Source organism: Acomys minous, assembly GCF_964271855.1.
Source record: "Acomys minous genome assembly, chromosome: 7".
NCBI classification, from domain to species: Eukaryota; Metazoa; Chordata; class Mammalia; order Rodentia; family Muridae; genus Acomys; species Acomys minous.
In genome coordinates, this window is record NC_140488.1 from 94,873,695 (window position 1) to 94,900,419 (window position 26,725).

General features: G+C 44.9%; 1 protein-coding gene across 6 annotated transcripts in view; it reads left to right on the forward strand.

Annotated features, from left to right (window-relative positions):
- The first annotated feature begins 310 nt into the window (after window positions 1-310).
- Window positions 311-26,725, forward strand: part of CTPS2 (CTP synthase 2) — a 123,835-nt gene continuing 97,420 nt past the window's right edge. The window contains exons 1-8 of one of the 6 annotated variants that reach the window (XM_084790179.1): window positions 311-531; window positions 6,131-6,335; window positions 7,797-7,967; window positions 8,947-9,047; window positions 15,880-15,996; window positions 16,120-16,203; window positions 17,311-17,391; window positions 25,975-26,126. In XM_084790179.1, the coding sequence (XP_084646305.1) occupies window positions 6,170-6,335; window positions 7,797-7,967; window positions 8,947-9,047; window positions 15,880-15,996; window positions 16,120-16,203; window positions 17,311-17,391; window positions 25,975-26,126 (872 nt within the window). In that variant the 5' untranslated portion in view covers window positions 311-531; window positions 6,131-6,169. Of the gene's footprint in view, window positions 532-674; window positions 845-867; window positions 1,016-6,130; window positions 6,336-7,796; window positions 7,968-8,946; window positions 9,048-15,879; window positions 15,997-16,119; window positions 16,204-17,310; window positions 17,392-25,974; window positions 26,127-26,725 lie in introns of those variants that run through there. The other 5 variants (XM_084790182.1, XM_084790177.1, XM_084790181.1 and 2 more) reach the window with 5 other exon arrangements.

The following is a 26,725-nucleotide window of genomic DNA, read 5'->3' on the forward strand; positions in this document are numbered from 1 at the left end:
CCCCATGGCAGGTTGATGTGGGTTAAGATACAATCTGTGGTCTTGTGTTTGCTAGGCAAGCACTCTATCAAATGAGCTATCTCCTGCCCCAGCCTGTCTCAAAAACCAAAAACAACAAACAAAACCCCCCCCCCACCAAACCCACCATCAGAAAACCCCCAAAGGAACAACAAAAAACAACGGAAGAAACAAATGTCAAGGCTTCTCTAAAACTTCAAACCTGTGTCCAATTAGATCCTTTCTTTTTTCAGTTGCTTCAACCTCCTTCCCTTCCCCCGAAACAACCTCCCGTGTCCTTTGCCACACTTATCCTTTACACACTCCGCAGCATTGCTTTGGAAGCCTTCTCTCCTACTTTCCTGTGCTCCTCTCTTCCCAACTTTGTGCTAAGGAAGTTCATTTTCCAATGGGCGTGTAGGTGGGCAGTGTGCTCCTAGGCGAGATTTCTGCTTTGCTTTTCTCCTTTCCCACTTTTTTTCCCCCTGTGGCAGGCCCCTGGCCTGCACTGAAGGAGACAGTCAAACATTTGTGGTGAGTGAAGTTGGCGGGAGAATCAGAGCAAAGAGCTCTGCTTGCCAGCATTCTGAGCTGACCAGGAGCTTATAGAGGCTGGGCTGAAGCTAGCTAACTACGGGAGGGAGAGAGGGAGGGAGGGAGGGGCAGTCTCAGGCTGTGGCCTGGGGCCAAGGGCGGCTAGAGCAGAGGGTGATGGGAGCTGCCTGTGCCGTAGGGAACACTTTTTAGGCGCTTGTTTTGTACGGTCGCTGGAACCCACCGCTGCAACACTCGCAGTTTCACAACCAGCGTGAGTCAGCTGGGCGGGCCGCAGGACCGCGACGGAAAGGTGGGTGAGGAGGGCTTCTCAATCCCTGGGACGGGCAGGACGGAGAGGTGATTAGAGCACCCTAGATGCGGTCCCTGCCCCCGCAGGACAGGTGAGCGCTAGGCCAGGCTGGCCGCTGGGTGGAGCTGCGTGAGCCACCCTCCACGGCACCCCGCCTTCGCCACTGCACAGGTAACTCTCCTCCTGGGCCTCCCCCGAAACCCTTCGGGCCTCGGTGCCAAGACCTCCATGTGCCGCCCCCCCGCCCCCGGGGGCCCTTTCGGCCCTTCCCGGAGCACACTTGGGGCCTGGGCACTTTTGTCTCCTTTTCCGCTGGTGCCCACTCCCGGCCCACAGCAATTCTCGTCTCGCACATAGTGTTCGAAAACCCGGGCAATAGAGCGGGCCTTGGGGACTCAGAAGGTGGGGGGACGCCCACGAGTGCTCAGTGCGTGTTGGAGCCTGTCCTTTGGCGGTAGCCCGTGACCTGGGGTTCAAATCGGTGCGTGCCTGGGGTGTGCCTCCGCGCGGGATTCAGCACCCCAAGCCCTACTTCGTCCTGCTTTGTGGAACCCCGAGATGGCGTTGGCGGAAGTGAAACCAGGAGACGAGTGGGGCGAGGCCCGCGGGGATGATTCGGTTTTTGAGTCTGCTTTCTGAACCAGCATACAGGTTAAACAACAACCCTTTTAGCTGGCCTCAGCTCACTAAGCTCTACCGCCTGGGGGAGGCAGGTGACGGTTTCAAAACAATTGGTGTGTACTTTGGGCTCAAGAAATGTTCCATTTCACATCAGGTCTGTGGGGTTTGTCTAGACTTAGACCGTTTCCATCAATCCACAAAGGGTCCTCGGTGGTGCCCCTTTTTCTAGTCAGTCCTTTTCCCTACTCCGCCCCCTTGCACTGTTTTGAAGATCGTGTAGTCCTGGCTTAGTTGTGCTAATCAGGAACGTCATAAAAACGGCCTTATCCAGTAAGTACTCTTTTGTGTCTGGTTTACATTACTTTTAAAATGAGCATCATTAGAAAGGTGCCTTTTGGTGTTTCTGTTGCTGGAGGCCTGCACAACTGAATGGATCCACTGGTCATGCGTGGCAAGTTGGAACAGAGATGTGCTTTAATGTGTTCTTTCCCAAGGCTTAGTACAAAGCTGGTGACTTGTCACTCGCAAGTCAATTCTCACCTCCATCACAGCTTTTCTCTTTTCTTGTTCTCTTTAAGACAGAGCCTTGTGTAGCTCAAGTTGGCCTCACACTCATCTTCCAACCTCCACAACCCAAACGCTTGGATTACAGGCCTGCACCAGCACCCTTAGCTAGTGGGTACAATTTTGAACTCCTTGAGATAAAAAAATATTGTAACATCTCTGGGAGGTGACTCCCAGCTCTCCCACTCAGGAGTCTGGAGGCTAGCCTGGATCACAGAGCGAGTGTCCCCCATCTCAAAAATCTAACAACAACAGCAGCAGCAGCATTAAGGGATGGGGATGTAGCTGAGGCAGGAGGATGCTTGTCTATAGTGTGCAGGAAATCCTGGGTTTGATCTCAGCGTTCTATTAACCAGGCATAGTGGTCATCCATGGCTACATTTTGAGTTCAAGGCCAGTCTAAGTTACTAAAAAAAAAAAAAAAAAAAAAAGGAACAGTTATATTTATTGTTAATGACATCTCTTTGTTCCACTTACTTTGTTTTAAATTATTATTACATTTATTTGTTTGTGTGTGTATGTGTGTACTCAAACTTATTTGCTTAGAAAGGGTAGAAAGGATTAGGATGGGCACAGAGCTCAGTAGGGAGGATGCTTGCCTAGCATGCACGAAGCCCTGAGTTCAGGCCCCAGCACTGCATAAAATCTGGCATGAAAACCACATGTGGGGCTAGCTAGATGGTTCAAGCTAGTTAAAAGTGCTTGTGAGACTTGAGAACCTGATTTCAATCCCCAGGATTCATGGAAAAAAAGATGAACGCAGCTGGGACTGTAGCAGCGGCCGAATGCTTGCTTAGCATGTGTGAGGCCTTGCATTCAAACCTTAGTACTGAAAAGAAATAAGGAAAATAAATAATCTGAGCCAGGCGTGGTGGCACACGCCTTCAATCCCAGCACTCGGGAGGCAGAGGAAGGCAGATCTCTGTGAGTTCGAGACCAGCCTGGTCTACAAAGTGAGTCTAGGACAGCCAAGACTACAAAGAGAAACCCTGTCTTGAACCCCGCCTCAAAATATACGTAAAACTAAATCTGTAATAACTTTCTTTGCTGGGTGCGGTGGCATAGTCCGTGCCTCAAAACAAGGTGAGGAGAGAGAACTAAGGAGGTGGTGTAATTGGTACTTGCCCTGAAAACATGAGGATGTGCATGTGACCCACAGAACCCATATAAAAAGGCTGAGCATGGCATCTGCAATTCTAGTCCTGGGGAAATGGAGATAAGGCAGATCTTTGGGCCTCACTGTCCAGACAGCCTAGTCTAATAGGTGAGCTCTAGACCCATGTCTCAAAGTAAGATACACCCAAAATTGTCCCCTGGCCTCTAAATGCACCCACAGACAGGAATACACGGGTGTGCGCACACGAGTATATGCAAAAGAAAAAAGGGGCAAATATGGTGTATTTTTTTTAATATATAGAAAACTAACAATTGCCTACAATTCACTTGCCTAAATATATTAGGATGGTGGTTTATTTTGGACTAAATTAGGATCTGGACAACTAAGATTTTCCTCTCAATATGAAAAACATAGATGAATCCCTGTTCTATTAGCTTTATATTTCACCTTAACCCCGTTCCCCCCATTGTAACAAAGTTCTTTCTTTTCTTTTTAGACTGTCTCATGTAGTCCACACTAGCCTTGATTTCCTGATCCTCCTGCCTCAACCTCCCAAGTGCTGGGATTACAGGTATGAATCTTGCCTATCTGAGATGAGAGCTCATTTATCTTTAGGGTCAAATGATATTCCAAACTGTTGGTATTTTTATTCCACTTTCCAGATAATGAAAGAGGCTAAGAAAGTGCAATTGCCTTGCTTACGTACAGATTGCACAGCTTGGAAATGTTTTCCCATGCTTTTCAATCTTAGGGAAATGTAGTTGCTCATGACAAAACTAGGTGCTGGTCAGAGTTGAGGTTGATGGAAAGTCAAGGGAACAAAGGCAGCTACTTTGTTTGTAGGAAATAGCTTTAGCCTTTTCTCTATTGGTAGGAATAAAAGCCACAAAATCAAGGGAGCGTAGTAGCTTGCAAATAAGAACAAACAAATAAAAGTTGGAGAGCTGGCTCAGTACTTAAGAGCACTGTTGCTCTTCCTGAAGGCCTGGCTTGAACTCCTAGAACCCACATGGCAGTTTACAAGTGTCGGTAACTCCAGGTTCAGGCTTCTGCAGGCACCAGGAGTGCACATGGTGCACAGCTATACATGCAGGCATATACTCATATGTGTAAAATCATATAAAAATTAAGAAAGGCAGAAGTGTAACCATACATGTGTTTGAAAATCTCACAACAAAACCTATTAGCTTGTATGCTAACTGAAAAAAAAAAAAGTAAAAAGCAGCCTACAAAAGAATCCTTTGTCTGCAATCCCAGAATATGGGAGGTAGAAACAGGAAGATTAGGAGATCAAGGCCAGCCTAAGTTACATAGAGAATTGGAGGCCAGTTTGGGCTATATGAGACTGTACCCTAAAAACAACAGGAGCTGCAGCAGCAGCAAGAGCAAGTACACCCACCCCACCCCAACACCAAACTGGATGGGGTGATGTGCATCTGTAATTGCAGCACTCAGGAGATTGATACAGGAGGATCGTGAGTTCCAGGATAGTTTAGGAGAGATAGTGAAGCACTGCCCCCCCACCCCAAAAGTATTTAAATGCTGGTTTATTGGAAGCAGCTCTCAGCCACCATGATGCAGGGGGAGGGGAAAAGAGAGAAAAGCCCAGGCAGAGAGAGAAGAAAGAAGAGAGGAGAGGAGAGGAGAGAGAGAACAAAGAAAGAAGAGAGAGTGAGCGAGAGAAGAAAGCACGAAGGCCTTTCTCAAAGAAAAGTCAAAAACCTAAAAAACTTGTTCAGAAGTTTTGAGTATTTAGCCAGGGCACGCCTTTAATCCCAGCACGGGGGAGGTAGAGGAAGCAGATCTCTGTGAGTTCGAGGCCAGTCTGGTCTACAGAGTGAGTCCAGGACAGCCAGAAGCGTTACACAGAGAAACCCTGTCTCGAAAAAACAAACAAACAAAAAACCCCAAAAGTTTTGAGTATTTAGCTAGCAAAAAATTCCATGTATTTTTGGAATTATAGTTTGATATTTCTCTACTGACTTGAGATACTGTGTCTACTCTGTGACACACTGTAGCCAAAGTTGGCCCAGAACTCTCAGTGAGCCTCCCCTTCAGTCTTTTAAGAGCTGAGATTATAGGTCAGGTGGAATCTACGGTGCCTACCTTAGACTCTCATTTATTCATACACTTTTTGGTTTTGTTTGAGACAGAGTCTTGCTATGTAGCTCTGGCCTGGTACTTTCTTTCTTTCTTTTTGTATTAAGAATGATGGGTTGATTTATTTTTTTAGTTAATTTATTCATATTACATCTCAATGATTAATCCATCCCTTGTATCCTCCCATTCCTCCCTCCCTCCCATTTTCCCCTTACTCCCCTCCCCTATGACTGTGACTGAGGGGGATTTCCTCCCCCTTTATATGCTCCGTACTTTCTATGTAGCTCATATAAGCCTCAAATTCTTGGCAGTCCGCCTTGCCCTGCCCCCTCCCCCATTTCTTGTCCTTTCTTTCTTTCTTTTCTTTTTCTTTCTTTTTTTTTTTTTTGGTTTTTCGAGACAGGGTTTCTCTATGTAGCCTTGGCTATCCTAGACTCGCTTTTGTAGACTAGGCTGGCCTTGAACTCACAGCGATCTGCCTGCCTCTGCCTCCCGAGTGCTGGGATTAAAGGCGTGTGCCACCACGCCCGGCCTTCCTTTCTATTTTGAAGCAAGTTCTCACTGTGTAGTCATGACTGGCGGGGAGTTTGCTATGTAGCCCAGGCTGCTCTTGAACTTATGGAGATCTCCTCATCTTTGCCTCCTGAGTGCTGGGACTAAGGGAGTGTGCCATCATACATACTAACTTTATGTAGTTGTTGTTTTGAGATGGGGGGGGGGGTCTTACTCTGTACAGAGTCCGGGGAACTCATTATGTAGCCCAGGCCAAGTTTGAACTCAGAATTCTCTTCCTGCCTCAGTCTCCTGAGTACTGGGATTATAGGCATTGGATATCTTGCCTATTTTTTTTTCCAACTCTGATTCTTAATTTGGTTGTCTTGTAGATTGTGTCTGGGTATTGGCAGCCACCCATTTGCTTGCCAATGAAGTATATCCTGGTTACTGGTGGGGTCATCTCGGGCATTGGTAAAGGGATCATCGCCAGCAGCATTGGGACCATTCTCAAGTCATGTGGCCTCCGAGTTACTGCCATCAAAATTGACCCCTATATTAACATCGATGCTGGAACTTTCTCACCTTATGAACATGGTATGGAAAGGAATCTTTGCATTTTAAAAATTTAATTTGCTAAAATACATATACATAATTTGCAGTGGTTTCTTATGTGTATGTTTAAATTTGTACATATGGGCATATGTGTGTGTAAAGGCTGTGTGTGTGTGTGTGTTTGTGTATGCAGGTGCCTACAAAGGCTGGAAGAGAAAGGTCCTCTGGAGCTAGAGGCAGTTACAGATGGATGTGAGCTACCCGACGTGGGTATTCTGGGATCTGAACTCTGGTCCTCTGCAAGAGTAACAAGTTCTCTTAACCACTCAGCCATCTCTCTAGCCCTTTGTCTTGTGCTTTGGGTAATTTCTCTAGGCTAGACTTCCAGAAGTAGACTTGCTGGATCATACCTTAGAAATGTGTGAAAGTTCTTATGGCCGTTGATCACCGATGACGGTCCACATAGTCAAGTCTTTGGAAAGGTACCATTTTCTATGGACTATGTCTTGTTTTATTTTATCATTTTCCACTGCTGGAGTAACTTATGAATATTGACTTTATTTTAGGTGTGTCCAAGAGGGGAGGGTATGCATGCATGTGTGTGTGTGTGTGTGTGAGTGTGCATGAATGTGGAGCAAAGTGGTTGGTTTCAGATGTTTCTTGATGATTTTCTACCTTATATTTTGAGGTGGGCTCTCTCATTTGAACCCAGAGCTTGTTGATTTGGCTAGTCTAGCTAGCCAGCTTCCAAGGGACCTGCAGCCTCTGTCTCCCTAGTGCTGAGTGCTGGAGTACTAGGACCATAGGCTGGCTGCTGTGCCCACATGGGTCCTGGGGATCTGAGCTATGTCCTCAGGCTTATGTGACAAGTGCTTTACACATTCTGTCATCTCCCTGAAATTTTTCTTTGATCCTGACTAATCTAGAACTCACTCTGTAGCCCAGGCTGGCCTCAGATTCTCATTAATCGTCCCATCTCAACCTCCTGAGTTCTGGGGTTATAGGTCTGAGTCACTGAAGCCAGGCATTTTGCTATGTATACATTGCTTATTTTAAAAAGTCATTAATACCAGGCCTGGTAGCATATGCCTATAATCCCAGGACTTGAGAGATGAGACAGGAGCAATGGGGCTTTTAGGGAGAAAATCAAGGCCAGCTTTAGTGAGCTACATTGTCAGTCAGAAGCCAGCTTGGGCTACATGAGACCCTGCCTCATAACAACTACAACTACCGTGTATCTTCACATTGGACTTCGGTCACTTTGACCAGTCCTGTGTTGTTTGTAACTTTGTTTTATTTTTATTTTTACTTCTTTTGCAGTACTAGGGAATGAACCTGGGATCTCATGAAAGCTAGGCAAACATTTTACCCCTAAGCCAAGTCTTGCTCTTCTCTTTTTTATTTTAAGATATGGTCTCTCAAAGTTACCCAGGCTGGCCTTGAACTCTCTCTGAGCTTAGGCAGGCCTTGAATTTTAATTTCTATACTGCCTTTTGATTGTAGGTGAAGTATTTGTTTTAAATGATGGTGGAGAAGTTGATTTGGACCTCGGAAATTATGAAAGATTCCTGGACATTAATCTCTATAAAGACAACAACATCACTACTGGGAAGATATATCAGCATGTGATCAATAAAGAGAGGCGTGGTGATTACCTGGGGAAAACCGTTCAAGGTATTCTTATCACACAACATACAACATTATGGACCCTGTGTGCTGAGCATCACTCAGGGGAAACTATATGTTTAACAGAAATGAGAAGGTAGTGGGCCCTGAAATCTCTGCTTTCTTTTTTATTTTACTCAGAATGTTTTTTGTGAGCTTTTATTTATTTATTTATTTATTTATTTATTTATTTATTGTTTTTTTGAGACAGAGATTCTCTGTGTAGCCTTGGCTGTCCTGGACTCCTTTTGTAGACCAGGCTGGCCTTGAACTCACAGCCATCCGCCTGCCTCTGCCTCCTGAGTGCTGGGATTAAAGGCATGCGCCAGCACCGCCTGGCGAGTGGGCTTCTTCTAACCCTTGGAGTGGACCTCTCCACTGGCTGCTACCCCACAGCACTTAGGGCCCAGCCCTGTACAGCTGCTGGGTATCCTCTGCCATGGATTCTAGGATCTGGCTCATCCAGAAGCCCTCCTTGCCCAGTTCTCAGATGGCATGATAGGCAGTTAGTTATTAGGGTTTTTAAAAGATTTATTTTCATTATTGTATGTGTGTGTGTACACACATGTATGCCACATATGTGTAAGTGCCCCGGAAGCTAGAAGAGGGTGTTGGAGCCCGTGGAGCTAGAGTGACAGGCATTTGTGGGCCTCTGGATGTGAGTGCTGGGAACTGAACTCAGGTTCTCTGGGAAAGCAGGAAGTACTAACTGCTGATCCATCTTTCTAGTCTGGTGCTTTCTCATCCTCATCAAAGATAGCACTTCTGTTTCCTGTTTCTTGTTCTCTGCATCTGGTCTGCTTCAAGAGCAAAGGCCTGCCTGTCATGGGAATGGCTAGCCTTAAATTCCTCAGTCCATACTGGTTCCAGTGATGGAGACAATGGCATGAGAGCTCTAGCTGGTCTAATTTGCCTGGTGGCTTTCACCTTCTTTGGGAGGTCCAAATGAACACGAAGTAACCTGCTGTGTGTTTTCTTCTTTCTGCAGTTGTCCCCCATATTACTGATGCTATCCAGGAGTGGGTTATGAACCAAGCCAAGGTGTCTGTGGATGGTAATAAGGACGCTCCCCACGTATGCGTTATCGAGGCAAGTGTGGAACTTTTCTTCATAAGCTACTGTCCTGCTGGGTCTTTAAGCACCCAGTCATTATTCACTCTTACCCCTGGGTGTTGTAAACTAGGCCGGGAGGTGGGGTTCCAGCAGGGAACAGCAGAGGTGGGCACAAGTCACTTATTAAAAAGATGCTCACATGTTCTCCTGAGGTGAGTATGCAGTGATCCGTATGTGTAGACAGATAAGTAACAAAGTCAGTCTTGGGGCTGGAGCCTGGGGCGGACGGTTTCTGTCCATGAGAAGCCCATAGGCCCACTGTCCATACCTATGGAGTATATTTATTTGACAACAGGGTCTTATGTAGCCCAGGCTGGCCTTGAATTCATTATATAGCTAATGAAGATTTTGAACTCCTGCTCCTTCTACGGAGTGCTAGGATTACAGGCATGTGCCCCTCCACCTGGCTTATGCCGGGCTGGGCATCAAATCCAGGGCTTCATGTGTGCCACGCACGTCTGCCACCAATTGAGCTACGTCCCTATCCCAGAGCAGATTTTAATTCCTAGTATTGGAGAAATATTTGCAAAGCGCTGTGAAAACCAGAGATTGGGTTGGGAAAGGCAGATGGCGGAGGTGGGAGGTGGTACCCGCCATTTCAAGAAAGCAGCATGTGAACTGCTACTTGTTGGCTGCCGTGATTTTTCTTTCATTCCCGAATGTCTGTGTAATGTAGTGTGTTAAGCGAACTGTTTTCTACCTGGGTACTTATTCCTCATGATTTATGCCAAGAAAGTGCTTCTGCTTAAAACCAGAAGTGTGTGTGTGTGTGTGTGTGTGTGTGTGTGTGTGTGTGTGTGTGTCTGTGTCTCTGTCCCAGTGCTCATGTGGACGTCAGAGGATAACCTTGGGTGTTGCCCCTCAGCTATTCCCACCTTGTTTGGAATGGGTCTCTCTGGCTCTCTGCTTTGTAGGCCAGGCTAGCTGGCCTGTGAGCTTCTGGTGATCTTCCTGTTTCTACATCCCACGCTGTAGTTACAGACACTTACGCTCCTATGGCTGATTTTCATGTGGGCTCTAGGGATTTGAACTCAGGTTGTCAAGGCTTGTACAGCAAATACTTAACACGGAATCATCTCCTTAGCCACAGTGCACCTCCCTTTTTTTTTTTGTGACAGGGTTTCTCTGTGTCACCCTGGCTGTCCTGGACTCCTTTTGTAGACCAGGCTGGCCTTGAACTCTGCCTGCCTCTGCCTCCCTGAGTGCTAGGATTACAGGTGTGCACCACTGTGCCTGGCTGTGTTCCCCCATCCACCCCTTAAAAAAAAAAAAAAAGAAAGTCCTGGCCTTAAACTCCACTATGTAGCTGAATTTCTGAACCTCCTGCCTCTACCTTCCAAGTGCTAGGGTTACAGGCCTTCATCACCATATCCAGTTATATGTCATGCTAGGGTTGACATCAGGCCTTTGAACTCCACCAACTGAGCTGCATCCTTAATCTCTTTTCTAAGTTTTTGTTATTATTGTTATTTTCTGAATCACTGAGTTTATTGGTCCCACTTAGAATTCACAGGTGAGAAAAAAAAAGCAGGGCATGGTGGCATATATGTTTAATTCCAGCACTCAGGAGTCAGAGGCTGGCAGATCGCTTTGAATTGGATGCCATCCTAGTCTATGTAGAGTTTCAAGCCAGCCAGGGCTATGCAGTAAGACTCTCTTGGGGAAAAAAAAAGCATAGGTGAGAGGGTACTTAAAAGAAAGTTGGGATTGGAGATGCCCTCTTCTGGCATGCTGTACATGCAGATAGAGCACTCATTTACATAAAATGAGTAAATCTTTTAAAAAGATGGATCACAGCAAAACAGCACCTTTCCCGTAAATTCCCACCTAGTCATGGAAGATGAGTTCATGAAAGCTGTATCATGGAGTCCTCTCTTGTAGTTAAATTTCCACCCCTGCTTGTCTCTTTTGGTCCAAAACCATATATAGCATCAAACATTAATGTATGCATCTTAAACATATATACCTATGATCAAATTTTGTTTTTTTACATTTTTTAACTTTTTTTTTGTTGGTTTTTCGAGACAGGGTTTCTCTGTGTTGCCCTGGCTGTCCTGGACTCGCTTTGTAGACCAGGCTGGCCTTGAACTCACAGCGATCCACCTGCCTCTGCCTCCTGAGTGCTGGGATTAGAGGCTTGCACCACCACGCCCGGTTTAAACATTTTCCTAACAATTTATTTATTTATTTATTATGCATACAAAGTTCTGCCTGCATGTTGTACCTGCCCACCGGAAGAGGGCATCAGATCTCATTATAAATGGTCTGAGCCACCATGTTGTTGCTGGGAATTGAACTCAGGACCTCTGGAAGAGCAGCCAGTGCTCTTAACCTCGGAACCATCTCTCTAGCCCTGGTTTTAATTCTTTTGAGACAAGATGTCACTTGTAGTCCAGGCCAGCTTGGGATTCATTATGCAAGCCTAGGCTTTCCTTTAACTCAAGCAGTCCTTGTGCCCTAGCTTCCAAACTGCTAGGATTATATAGTAGCATGCCACCACTTCAGACTGTATAATAGTTTAACTTATAAGTTAGATATGATAAAAGATTAAGAATAACAACAAAATGGAACAATTATAACACTGCGTTATAATACAAGTTATTTAAAACTTATGTGTTATCTATTTTGTAATTTTAAATTTAATAAAAACAAACTTAGGGTACGAAGGGACTATGTTAAGGGCTCTGAATACAGTGTTAATGGTGACCTAGAGGCAGAGAAAAGCAAACTTTGAAATGGGTTGAGAGGGTGTAGTACCATAATAGACCACATGAGGGCAGGAACGGATAAGACTTAAAGTCTCCAGCGACAGCTACAGGATCCCATTTTATAGCACCAGAGGAAGCTGGGTTTGGGGGCCTGCCTATAACCCAGTACTCCAGAGGCTGGGGCAAGAGTTTGAAGTTAGCCTGGACTAAATATCGAGCTTCAGTCCAGTCTGAGGTACAGAGCCAGACCCTGTCACTGCCCTCCCTGCTCCCCACCAAAAGAAAACTCTATCTAACAAAAAATAAAAACAGGAGAGGGCTAGGGGTTTATGCTCAGGAGTAGAACACTTGCTTAGCCTATGTGAGACCCTGGGTTATGTCCCCAGCACCACAAAAACACATAGGACAAAATCCTCTAAGATGTTCCTGTATGGTTTGGCTTAAGTGCAGGCTTTAATGTTCTTCAGACAGGAACATGCTATATAGCCTTGGCTGGCCTGGAACTGGTATACTGACCTCTTGAACTCATGGAGCTCCACCTGCCTTACCAGTCTCTATCCTGGGCACTGAGATTGAAGGTGACAGCCACCATGCCTGATCTGCCCTTTACGTATTGCTTCCTGGACCCTCTTTGTAGACCAGGCTGGCCTCGAACTCAGATCCGCCTGGCTCTGACTCTCCAAATGCTGGTGTTTAAAAGTAGGTGCCACGATGCCCGGCTTCTTCATTTTGCTTATTTTTGTGTTCATCTGCGGTGTATGTGGGTGCACATGGACATACATGTGTGTCCATGTGTATTTGAGAACCCATGGGAGCTAGGAGTCTACGTTGGTTATCTTCCCCAGCTGCTCATCACGTTATAGTTTGAGACAGGGTCTCACAGAACCTTCCCGTCTGAATGCTGGGGTTATGGGCACACAGTGCTATGTTCAGCTTTATTTATTTATTTATTTTTAAAGATTTATTTATTTATTATGTATATAGTGCTCTGCCTGCTTGTACCCCTGCAGGTCAGAAGAGAGCATCAGATCAGATTACAGATGGTTGTGAGCCACCATGTGGTTGCTGGGAATTGAACTCAGTACCTCTAGAGGAGCAGGCAGTGCTCTCAACTGCTGAGCCATCTCTCCAGCCCCTGTGTACAGCTTTATACATGTGCTGTGAAACCAAATTCAAGTCCTCATGCTTGCCTGGCAGTCACGTTATTGACTGAACTGCTTGCTCCTGTTCATATTTGCTAAGACAGTGTTTCTTCATGTATTTCAAGCCAGCTTTGCATTTAAGTATGTAATCCAGATTGGCCTAGAATTTATAGCAATTTCCCAGCCTCATCCAGCTCCCTAAGCACTGAGATTACAGATGTGTGTCACCATGTTTTCCTCCTGCTGTTGCTGCTGCTGCTCTTTCTCCCTGTTCCTCCCTCCCTTCCTTCCTCCCTCCCTCCCTTCCTCCCTCCCTCATTTCCTCCTCTCCTCCCTCCCTTCTTCCCTCCCTCCCTTCCTCCCTCCCTCCCTTCCTCCCTCCCTCATTTCCTCCTCTCCTCCCTCCCTTCTTCCCTTTCTCCTCCTTCCTTCTCTTTTCCCTCCTCTGCTCTCCTCTTTCTTTCTTTCTTTCTTTTTTTTAAAGGCAGGATCTTGGTATGTCTAGTCTGGTCTCAAACCGCTTCTACCTTAGACTGTTTTTTTAGAGTTTTTTTTTTCCCATTCTGGTGTCTTATGGACAGTGAGCACTTATATCCTGTTAAGCTTCTGATTCTATATAACTTTTCTTTTGCTAGTTTGAATTCTCATGGAGCCCAGGCTGTCCTCACACTTGCTCTGTGGTTGAAATGACCTTGAACCCTTGATCCCTCTCTCGCCTCCCAAGTCCTGGGGTTACACAGTATGAGCCATCATGCCTAGCTTCATTTTACAGACGTTCAAGGTCATGTTTGGATATATTGTTAATTATAGGTCAGCCTGTGATACATAAGACCCTGTTTTTTTAAAAAAAAGTCCTGAGCTTTTTATGAGTATCCTCCCCTCTCCATACGATGTAGCTCTGGCTGGCCTCAAACTGGTTGTGGTCCCTTTGCCTCTGCCTTTTTGAGTGCTGGCATTACAGGTGTGTTCCTTTAATCCTGGCTGGCATGCCTCTAGTTCTTCCGAGCAGTTTGCCTGTAGTATGGATCATGGAGTAGATGCTCAAATGCTGGTGACGTCGTCTTAAAATCTATGGGATAGCCTTCAGGCCTTTGATCTGATTTTTAACCTTGAGTGGGTTAAGGCGAATTTAGGGTTAAAGTGAAATTCTTTAAGCAACCTTACTGGAAACACATTGTTGACATTGAAGGATTGCACCACCAGAAACCTTCCTTCAGGTACTAGTATATTAGAAAGCCAGCATATTTTAATAATAGCCCTTTACTTTTAGTAGTACCCACCCTGCAAGAAGACTGTTCAAATATGTGTAGGTATGTGTATGTTTGGAGTTGTATGTAGAGAGGGAGATGGAAAAAGAATTTGAGAGTTCTCGCTATTTCAGCCAATCCAGCATCGCAAGCAGAAACAGATGGCCGTCAGCCTTTCTCAGCACAGGATCTGAGTATTTTCTTCCAATTTGAACTGTTGGTAGAAATGGCCTTAGCCTTTTCTTCTGTGCTCTATGTTTTAGATAATTCTTTTTTTTTAATTGCACTCATTTTCTTTATTGTAAACATTCTACCTTATGTTTATGTATTGCGTGTGTGTCCCCCAATGTGCATGCCAGGGCACACCTGTGTAGGTCAGAGGAAAAGTTGTGGGAATCGGTTCTCTCTACCTTGTAGGTCCTGGGGATTGACCAGAGGCCATCAGGCTTGGTGACAAGTGTCTTCACCCACTGAGTCATCTTGCCAGCCCTTTCTAGCTGCTTATGAGTTTTGTGTCATTGCCTCTCTCCTTAAAATTTTTTTAAAACTTAATTTAATTTAATTTTTTTTAAACTTTATTTTTATATGTGTGTGTGGTTTCCCTGTTTGTATGTCTGGAGCATGCTTATGCAGTGCCCTCAGAGGCCGGAAGAGGGAACCCCTGGGAGCAGAGTTACAAGTAGTTGTCAACAGCCATGTAGGTGCTGGGAATTGAACCTGTGTCCTCTGGAAGAGCAGCCAGTGCTTTTAACCACTGAGCCATCTCTCTAGCTTTCTCTCTCTCTGTCTCTCTCTCTTCCCCCCCTCTCTTGCCCCTCCCCTTCCCCTTTCTATCCTCCCTCTCCCTCCTCTCTCTTTTTGAGCCTGAATCTCACTGTAGCGAAAGCTGGCCTGGAACTTACAATTTAGACCAGGTAGGTCTCAAATTCAAGGCAATCCTTCTGCCTCAGTTTCTCTTTGTTACTATGCCTGGATTTTTTTTTTGAGATAGGATATCTGTACTCCAATCTAGTCTTGAACCTGTGATCCTGCTGCCTTAGTCTCCCCAATGCTGGGATTAGAGATATGACTCACCAGACCAGGCTTTTTTAATAAATAGTTTTATTGAAGTTTAACTTAATATCATAAAATTTCATTCACTTTAAGTGTATAACTTAATGATTTTAAGCATTTAAAGATTTCTGTTCTTCTGAAAGCATTAAGCTTCAGTTCTTATCCTCTGTCTATTAAAATTCTTTCTAGAGCTGGGGATGGTGGCGCACACCTTTAATTGCAGCCCTCTGGAGGCAAAGGCAGGCAGATCTCTGAGTTTGAGGCCAGCCTGGTCTACAGAACAACAAGTTCTAGGGAAGCCAGGGCTCCACAGAGAAACCCTGTCTTAAAAAAAAATCAAAACAAAACAAAATTATTTCTAATCCATGTGTGGTAGCTCCTGTTACATGTTCAAGGCCAGTCTGGGCTGTGTAGAAGTCTAGGCCAGCCTGGGCTACAGTGTGAAACTCTCTCAAAAAGTAATTAATTACTTAGTTTAGTTGGTTGTTATGCCTTTAATTCCAGCACTTGGGAGACAGAGGTAACTTGGGAGACACTGTAACTGTAGTGACTATGTAACTAAAAATTACTTTACTTAAGGAACAAGAAAATGTCAGTGATTTGTGTGCTATGGGAGATGTTTGGCCTTTTGTGTCTTATCTTTGTTTTCCACCCTTAGCTGGGAGGCACCATTGGAGACATCGAAGGAATGGCGTTTGTGGAAGCATTCCGGCAATTCCAGTTTAAAGTCAAAAGAGAGAATTTCTATAATATTCACGTCAGCCTTGTGCCACAGGTGGGTTTTTTCCAGAGAAGTACGTAGATAGTTTTCCACTGACATTTATATGACCTACATTTGAAACTCATGACCCAGAAGTTAGATATCCAGTGACGCTGATGGGCTCTCATTTCTTTTTAGCCCAGTGCTACTGGAGAACAAAAAACAAAACCTACACAAAACAGTGTCCGTGCGCTGAGGGGGTTGGGCTTGTCTCCGGATCTGGTGAGTTAAGCACCGTGGGTAAGTCTGTCTGTAAGTTCTTTTGGAGTAGGGCCTCCATGTCACAAGCTCTAACACCGATGGCTTCTTTCCATTTTTGGTTTTGGTACTGGGGATGGAACATAAGGCCTCATACATACTAAGCATATGTTTTGCCTTTGAGCTATACTCCTAGGACCTTAATCTTTAACCTCTCATCTGAGTCATTTGTCCCTCTCAAATGTTCCTATGACAGTAAACGTTTTGTATCTGGCAGCCAGGAAAAGATTATTTCTTTATCCTTAAGCTGGCTCCATTGATAGCAGATCAGATACAATGCCCCTGTCACTTATAAGGTTCCTGGCTCCTTCAGAGTGGATGTGATATCTTGGGATTTTCCTGTTGACCCTTCAAGGTCTGGCTTTCTTTGCCTTGAGTTTTAGTCTGTGATGCACTCCTCATGTGTTCCTGTAATAGGTAATCCAGTTGCAGTCATCAGCTTGTCACAGGGAGACAAATAGGGGTTCACAAAGCAACTGCCTATTTCTATAAGTAAGAATTTATAGCGGGATGGTGTTGGTTCATATCTTTAGTCCCAGTCCATGGAGGGAGAGGCAGGTGAATCTCTGTGAGTCTGAGGGCAGCCTTGGTCTACAGGACCAGGACAGCCATGGCTACACAAAGAAAACCTGTTTGAAAAAAACCAGAAAAAGAAAGGAGAGTTCATGGACACACAGCTACTCATTTGTTTAATGTAGCTGTTTTGGCACAGAACCCTGAGTGCCTTAACCTGGGAGACTAAGATGCTTCCTATGTGGCCCTGTAGTGAAAGCTTGTGAACTCCTGATCCAGGTCTCCTTCTGTTTAGTGAAACAGCCCATTAGAGCTTTAGCTGTTCATCGGAGACATTTTGATGTTCTGAGCTATTTCTGGTAGATTTCTGTTGAACTTAGTGAGACATACTTATGCTAGTGATCAGAAGAATGCCCAGAGTGAATAAGTGCATTCTTGGTCTAGTTTCTTGTAGGAAAAAAAAAAAAAAATATATATATATATATCTTTCTGACAATGAATTGGGCAATTTGATCAGACCTGTTCCATTTTACTGACCCATGATAACTGCATTCACAGATTGTCTGCCGTAGTTCAGCACCCATTGAGATGGCTGTGAAAGAGAAGATTTCTATGTTTTGTCACGTGAAACCTGAACAGGTTGGTGCTTGGTGCTCTTTCGATTAATTTTTATTGTTGTTGTTTGTTTTGTTTTTCAAGACAGAGTTTCTCTGGGTAGTTCTGGCTGCCCTGGACTTGCTCTGTAGACTAGGCTGTCTTGAACTCACAGAGATCTGCCTGCCTCTACCTCCCTGAATGCTGGGATTACAGGTGTGTACCACTGCGACTGGCTTAGATTAAAATGTATTTATTCATTCATCCATTCGTGTGTGTGTGTGTGTGTGTGTGTATGTGTGTGTGTTCTGCTGTGACCCATGCATGTGTGGAAGCCAGAGGACAACTTTGTGAATGGAATCCATTCTCTCCTACCTTTATGTTGGTTCCAAAGATCAAAATCAGGTTGTGAGGATATGTGGCAAGTGCCTTTACTCACTAAGCCGCTGGGTCTCATGTAACCCAGGCTGACCTTGAATTCCTGATTCTCCTACATCCCATGTGCTGAGAACACAATCATGAGCCACCACTTGAAGGTCAGGGAGGGCATTTTAGCTCAGCGAAACTTCTAGTGAGAGGACTCTTTGCTACCTCCAGCATTTGCTTTTTTTTTTTTTTAACAGGACAACATTTATTCCTTCTCCCTTGTGCCTGCAGGCGCTGATGCATGTCCGCCCCCTCCCCCCTCCTGCTCTTCCTCTGTTGGGGAGGAGGCCGAGGAATCACCCCCCCCCCCCACTCCTTCTGATTTCTCTGGAAGGACAGGCTGCTCAATTTGAAAGGCTTCTTGAAAGAGAATTTCTTCTTGGGGGTCTCCTTGGGGACGACCTCCCACTTGGCCTCAGCTTCCTGACTAGGGGTCGCTAGCTCGCCCCAGCTGCCTCATCTGTTCCGTTCCTTCACCCTTGGGAGTTAAGTCTCCTGTCCGTTGACCTTCTGGGGGTGGAGAGAGGCACCTGCTGCCTCCTCGGAGGTCACGTCACCCCAGGGAGCCTTGGAGCTCTGGCTGCCCATGATGGGTGTCTGCTGGGGCCGCCCGAAGCTGCCCTGCACACACCTCTAGCATTTTTTCCATCCTGTATCTTGCTGTGACACTGCTTTTGTTTGTTTCTCTTTTGTACCTGATACAACTTAACACACGGTAAACCACACAAGTGTGCTGACATTTCAAGCTATATTTTCTGTTCATGTAAGTGGCCCATCTTATTTGATTGTTCTAGAAATTACCATAATATAGGCTCTGACCCTCTGTTCTGTAGGACTTTCAACCTGGGTATTCCCATATTTAGATTTTCTTTGTCTTTCTAGCTCTTGTTCCCAATAAGCCTAGGTTATGAGGGCTTGCAGTTGGCTACAGTTTATAAAGAGTGGTGTGACTGGGGCTCAGGAACAGGATGAGGCTTGTTAGAGACCCTCTATGTGAGCTCTGGTCTCTCTGAAGTCTCATGGCTGCTTGATGGGGTGTCTGTGCTTGGGGAGTGGCCTGAGAGTGAGCCCTTTACTCAAGCCTTCCCAGCCTGAATTGCTTTGAGCAGATGGGGCTTGGCTCTCTGTGTGTGTTCCCTTAATGTCTTAGCCACTTTGTTTTGACTTGGTTGTTTGGTGTAGCTAGTGCTTTGCATGTGGGTTAAGCAATACAGCCTTGTTTCCAGAATAGAAGAAATTAAATAAAGCATTTAACATTGGATTGCTGAGAGCTTGGAGAAGAAGGAAGGTAGAGTTCCAGCTGTGGCCATTGGGGGCCTAAGGCCCGTAACAGTGATCCCAGTTCTTTTAAAGATTTATTTTAAGTTGTATATGTATGTGTGTGGCTTTGCTCAAGTGAACACAGATGCCCAAAGAGGATGTGGGTGTTGGATCCCCTGGAGCTGAGTTATATGTGGTTGTGAGATGATGTGGGTGCTGGGAATTGAACTCAGGTCCTCTGCAAGAGCTCTATGTACTCTTAACTGCTGAGCTATCTCTTCAGCTCCAGGGATCCAGTCTTGTTTATTCTTTCTTTTCTTTGAGACAAGGTTTCTTATAGCTCAGGCTGGCTTCAAACTCTCTATGTAACTAAGGATGACTTTGAACTCCTGATCCTCCTCCTCCTCCCTCTCCATGCTATGTGGCACAGCTTTATGATGATAGATAAGTAAATAACTCCATGGTTTCTACATGTGGAAGTTGCAGTTGCCTATAGATTTAGTGTTTTCTTATGTGTATGGATGCATGTTTGCATGCATGTATGCACACCATATGTATGCCTAATGCCCAGAAAGGGCAGAAGATGATTGTAAGATACAGTTGTGAGCTTCCATTCAGGTCCTAGGAACCAAAATTGGGTCCTTTGGAAGAGCAACAGGTTTTGAGCCCATTATTTTTTTTTTTTTGAGACAAGGCCACTGTAGTCTAGACCAGGCTGGCATCAATCTCATGATCCTCCTGCCTCAGCCTCCTGAGTGCTGTGATAACAGATGAGTGCCTCAGATTTAGGTAGGTTTTTGTTTTGTTTTGTTTTGTTTTATTTTGAGAATGGGTGGCATGTCTCCCAAGCTAGACTCACAATTGCCGAGGTTGTAGAAACCCACCTCCATTCCTGCCACTTTTATTTTTTGGTGTTGCTGGTATTGCTAGAAAAGCCCTGCCACACTGAGCTTCCTCCTCCCCCAAGATTTAGCTTTGATGAGTAATTGGGATGAAAGTACATATTGGCGACATTTTGGCACTTGGACCTGCCTTGTTACATGCACAGCGATGCCCTATAGTTGGAGTAGCAAGTTGGCAATATTCAGAACTCTTGACTTTATAGCTGTGGGCTTGGGAAAAGCAAACCCAGAGTTGGCAGAACATTTTTGGCATTTATTTAGGATTTGGCAGATCCTTAAATGCCTACAAATAACCTCTCTCGTGCTCTTGAGAGTATGTTAAAGCCATTAGGTTAAGTGAAAAACACTCACAGCGTAAATGTAGCCTTTAACAGATGTGATTGATTTCCCTCTGGTCAATGTGCCCTTGTAAATTTACCCAAGAGAAGGGAACAGGGAACAAGGTGATAGACATCAGGTGAAAGCAAGTACAGCAGCTGGGATACCAATCTCATACACATCTGTACAAGACAAGGTCTCTTTAAGCATGGTGTTTCTGAGGCCACACTGGGCAGTACACATAAGCTATGTCAGTTCACTACCTTAAAAAACAGGTTTTTTTTGAGACAGGGTTTTCTGTAGCCCATGCTGGTGTGTGAGAATGTGTTTTGGGTGTACTTGTGCCATAGTACCCATGATAGGATCCAACTCAGGTGACCAGGCATGGTGCTAAGCTCCTTTATCAAGTACGCACGCATGCACGCATGCACGCACGCACGCACGCACGCACGCACGCACACACACACAGAATTTTTTTCTCATGTAGCCAAGGCTGAACCTTGAACTTGATCATCTTGCCTCTGCCTTCAGAGTGTGTGAATTACGTGCGTGTGCCACCACACCTTGGTTTATACTGAGTCCTGACACTGACTACCCAGAGTATCAAACTCCACCGACTTAAGGGCCTAGTCCCTTACAAGAGTGCCCTCCACTTCAGATACCTGTCATGAGTTTCCAATGGCCTTGAGGTACCACCCCTGTTCCTGTCAGCTGACTACAGTTTTGGAGCTTGCATAGACTTCTCAAATTTGATAGTTATTAAGTGACCCAGAGGGCTCAGCAAAGTGCTTTGTTGGCAAGTCCTACTTTATAATAAAGGATGCAAATGGTCTGGGAGCCTTCCAAGCTGGGGAGCTTTTGTTCTTGTTGGATCAGGATGTCTCCCTACTCATAGCTCAGTATAGTCAGCAAGTGGAAAGTTCCCCTGAGCATTGTTCTTTGGTTTGTTTTCATATTTTTACATATGTACTTATGTGTATATGTTTGAGCATGTGTGTGTGTGTGTGTGTGTGTGTGTGTGTGTGTGTATGTGTGTGTGTGTGTGTGTGTGTGTAGTATGCTATAGTATGTGTATGGTCAGAGGACCTGTCCTTCCACCGTGTGGATTCCAGGGATTGAACTCAGGTTATCAGGCTTGGCAGCAAGTACCTGTAACTGCTGAGATACCCCATCGCTGCTCCACCCCCTTCCTACTGGTTCTATAATCAGGGCCTGAGTAGCCTAGCCTACATAATGGATGCTGGCCTTGACCCTCTTGCTTCTGCTTCCCAGATGCTGGAATTAGAGGTTTGCACGAGCATGCTTTCCACAGATATTTAACAAACAAAAACCAAACCCCAAATAAGCTAAGCAGGGTCTCATTAGCCTTGGCTGGCCTCGAACCAGACCCGTCCTTCTTCTGCCTCCTGCGTGCTGGAACTAAAGGTGTGGGTTACCGCACCTGCCTTCTCCAGAGGTGTTTATTTGTTTATTTTATGTGTTGGACTGTTTTGTTTGCATGTACACCAGTGCACCATGTGTGTGCCTGGTCCCTCAGAGACCCTGAGACTAGAGTTACATGATGGTTATGAGCTGCCATGTGGATGCTGGGAATTGAATCCAGGTCCTTTGGAAGAGCACATCTTTTTCCAGCCTCATTTCCAGAATTTTTATTGGAGTGTTTGTATGGGGGAGGCATGGTTATTGGACTATTTGGCCATGTGTTTGAGCTCAGTCTCCAGCCTCCTTTCCCTCTCAAGATGTTAGTTGGTGGTCCTCTAATCACTTGCTCCCGTTTTTTTCCCCCTGTGACTATTTGGAAAATTGTTTGTTTGTTTACTTCGCATCCTGATTGCAGCTCCCTTCTCTCCTTGCAGTTCCTCTGGTCCACCTCTCCACCATTCTCACCTCTTCCCCTCAGAGAAGGGGGAGGTTCCCATGGGTACCAACCCACCCTGGCCCATTAAGTCACTACAGAACTTGGTGCCTCCTCTCCCACTGAAGACAAAGCAGTCTAGTTAGGGGAACAGAATCCAAAGGGAAGCATCAGAGGCAGAAAGGGGGCCCCCCTCCAGTTGTTGGGGGATCCACATGAAGTTTTTCCAGGACCACCAGCAAACGTATCAGTTGCCTAGCAAAGAATCTTGCGCCAAACAGGAGTTTGAGAGTCTTTTGAAGCTTTGTGCCAGGAACTGGGGACTAAGACCAGGGACAGTCCTCTCTCATGATTTGCAAGGGATTGGTGGTCCTATGACGGGACAGGAATGTCGGATTCCTCCAGTGCTTAAGTCCCTAAAAGAAAATGGCACAGGGCTGGGTGCTTGCTGCTAAGCCTTACAGCATGACTTCCACTTCTCATGACTGATCATGGTGAGACCAACTCTGGAAGTGGTCCTCTGACCTCCAAACACTGTGCATGCTCTCTGTCTCTCTCAAGAACCAAAACAACACACCAAAACAGGTGCAGTACTTGCATATAACCTGTGACATTCTCCTGAATACTATGTCTTTAGATGACTTACAGCAGTGCAATGTCAAAATGATATAAACAGTTATATGGTATCGTCTAGGGAAAAGTGTATGGACATGCTCCGTACAGATTTGTTGTTCCCTGAATGTCTTTGATCCATATTTGGTTGAATCTGCCAATGTGAACCTGACAGATAAATATATATGATATACTACCTATCTCTCACATATATGTACATATATAATATACTATTTTATCTGTCTGTATTTTATCATATCATCATATCCATTCTTTCAGGGTATAATAATGAATTCAGAGGTCTATAATTAAAGTAACCTTGTGCTAATTCTAACTCTTGTTTAAGTTACTGGGTTTTCTTTTTCTTCCTTCCCTTCTTACATTTCTATTGTTTTCCTTTTTTCGGGGAGGGGGAGAGGGGTTTTGAGACAGGGTTTCTCTCTGTAGTCCTGGCTGTCCTGAAATTTGCTCTATAGATCAGGCTGGCCTCGAACCCAGAGATCTGCCTCCTGAGTGCTGGGATTAAAGGCATGTGCCACCACTGCCCAGCTTGCCTGTCTGCTTTCCTTCCTCCGTTCCTTCTTTCCTTCCTTCCAGATTTATTTTATGTGTTTGAGTGTTTTGCATAGATGTATGTATGTGCACCACATGCATGCTTGGTACCTGCAGAGGTCAGAAGAGGTTGTCTGATCCCTTGGAACTGGTGTTAGTGATTGTTTTATTCACTGTTTTATTGCTATGAAGAGACAGCATGACCAAAGCAATTCTTGTAAGATAAAGCATTTAATTGGGGGTTGCTTACAGTTTTAGAGGTATAGTACCCGAAGGACGCTCTGATCCACAGGCAGAGAGGTAGGGAAACCCACCCTCAGTGGCACACTTCCTTCGACAAGGCCACACCACCTAATCCTTCTAATCCTTTTCAAACAGTTCCACTCCCTGGTAACTAAGTATTCAAATATATGAACCTATGAGGGCTTTTCTTATTCAAACCATCACAGTGATGGTTGTGAGCTACCTTATGGGTGCTGAGAACCAAACCCAGGTCCCCTGAAAGAGCAACAAATGCTTCTAGGTGCTGAGCCTTCTCTCTAGCCCATATTCCTTCCTTCCTTCCTTCTTTCCTTCCTTCCTTCCTTCCTTTCTGCCTTCCTTCCTTTTTAAGAAAAGACTTGTAACATTATTTATTGCGTGTGTATGTACGTTCCTGAGTGGGGAAGTCAGAAGATACTCCTGGGGAGCCACTTCTAGCCTTCTACCATGTGGACCCTGGGGATGAACCTCAGGCTGTCAGGCTTGGTGGCAAGTGCCTTTACCAGCTGAGCCATCTCATCAGCTCTTTTTCTTTTTTATTGTTCTTTTGTTTTGTTTTAGATTTTGAGACAGGGTCTCTTTGTGTAATACTAGCTGTCCTGGAACTCACTCTGTAGACCAGGATGGCCTTGAACTCACAGAGATCTGCCTGCCTCTGCCTTCCAAATGCTGGGATTAAAAGACATGCGCCACCACTGCTAACTTTGAATTTGCTGTGTAGCTGAGGATGATCTTGAGCTGCGAATCCTCTTGTCTTTACTTCCCAAGTGCTAAGATTACTGGTGTGTGCCACTATGCTTGATTTTATGTGGTACTGGGAGTCAAACCCAAGGTCCTTACAGATGCCATGCAAGCAGAGGCAGGTGGATCACTGTGAGTTGGAGGCCAGTCTGGTCTACAAAGTGAGTCCAGAATAGCCAAGGCTACACAGAGAAACCCTGTCTCGAAAAACAAAACAAAATAAAACAAACAAACAAACAAAAAAAATAAAAGGAAAAAGAAATACTTTGCTAAAAGCAGCTTAGGGGAAAATGTTTTTTGGTTTTTTGTTTTTAACTTCTGGTCCCAGGTTATGTTATAGTCTGTCATTTTGGGGAGGTTAAGGCAGAAAGAATTTGAAGCAGCTAGTCACATCACATTCACACTCAAGAACAGAGAGAAATGCACTCATACATATGTGCCTACTGCTCAGCTCACTCTCTCTTCTTTTATATAGTCTAGTACCTAAACCCAGAGAGTAGAGCCATCCAGTTTTAAGATGGATTTTCCTGGGTCAGTTAATGAAATGAAGAAATTCCAGGCCAGCTGTGGTAGTGTACGCCTTTAATCCCAGCACTCAGTAGGCAGAGGCAGGTGGATCTCTGTGAATTTGGGGTCAACCCTAATATACACAGTGATTTCCAAACCAGCCAGGGTTGCATAGTGAGATCTTGTCTTTAAAAAAAAAATCGCCAGGGGCCTGGAGAGATGGCTCAGAGGCTAAGAGCACTGGCTCTTCTTCCAGAGGTCCTGAGTTCAGTTCCCAGCAACCACATGGCGGCTCACAGCCATCCATAATAAGATCTGATGTCCTCTTCTGGCCTACTGGCTCACATACAGGCTGACTGTATAAATAATAAATCAATAAATCTTTTTAAAAAGGTCTCCTCTACAAGAAGAACATTGTGATGGATGGATCTGGGCCCAGGGGTTCTGCTCAAACTATGGCACCAGCCAAGGACAATACGTGCAGTAAACATCGAACCCCTACTCTAATCTAGCCAATGGACAGGACATTCTCCACAGTTATGTGGAGAGCTGGGACTGACTCTGACATGAACTCTAGTACCCCATATTTGACCACCTCCCCTTGTAGCACTCAAAGAAAGAATAAGCAGGCTACCAAGATGAGACTTGATAGCCTATGACCATATAGTGGGGGAGGAGGTCCCCCTCGGTTATAGACCTAGGGGAGAGGAATAGGGTGAAAGAGGGAGGGAGAGAGGAATAGGAGGATACAAGTGATGGGATAACAATTGAGTTGTAATCTGAATAAATTAGTAAAATTAAAATAGAAAAATAAAAAATAAACAAAAACTAAAAATTAAAAAGGTCCCCAGTAGACAGGCTCAAAGGCTGATTTGATCTACACAATTCTTACTGGAGACTCTCTGCAGATGACTGTAGATTGCAGGTTATAGAAAGTTGACAGTTAAAACTAAATATTGCTCCCTCCTTCCTTCCCTTCCTTCTCTTCCTTGCTGAAATTATATTTTGCAGTATACCTGAGGCTGGCCTTGAATTTCTTATGGTCCTCCTGTTTCAGCTTCCTGGGAAGCTGGACTTAGTCTTGCACCCCAAGCTACAGCGTTCTAGGTTTTCTTATTTCAGTATAAACTGTCTCTTGAGTTTTGTCTTACTCCAGTGGTGTACTAAGAAAGATGTTTAATTATCCTTGATCAGGTCATCTGTATCCATGATGTTTCCTCCATCTACCGGGTGCCTCTCCTTTTGGAGGAGCAAGGTGTGACGAAATATTTTAAAGAGAGGTTGGACCTGCCCATCAGTGACTGTTCAACTAATTTGCTTTTCAAGTGGAAAACCATGGCTGAAAGGTACGTGAAAGGAATTCTTTATGTAGAAAAAAAAATAAAAAAATTCCTAATTCTTTCCAGACTTCCTCAGTCTTTATAAATGCATAGGAAAATAGGTCTGCAGGATCACAGATGACCACGCCGCAGCTTCTGGTTTTACATGGGTTTGAACTGAGTTCCTCATGCTTTTTGTGGCTAGTGCTTTACTGAGTGAGCTACCACACTGGCCTCTTCATGTGATCTTTACTAATTCCTAGCCTTGGAGGTAGAAGTAAGGCCTACTTTAGAGGATCAGTATGGCCTGTGAAGAAGTGTGTGTGTGTGTGTGTATGTTTTCTGTTGGATATATCTGGATCTATTGCCAAAATGAGATATTAATCCCTACAACCCCTAAACCAATTTCTGAAACACGGCCTATGTGTGTCTCTATAGTTGGTTTGAGATGAACTTGCTTTCTGTTATCAGGAATTTAATTCGTGATCACCAGTGTCATCAACATCATTATCACCATCAGCATCATTTTGTGGTATTGAGGATTGAACCCAGGGCCTCATACATGCTAGGCAATTGCTTTACCACTTATGGTCACACACAGCTGTGAATTCTATGGAGTAAGATCA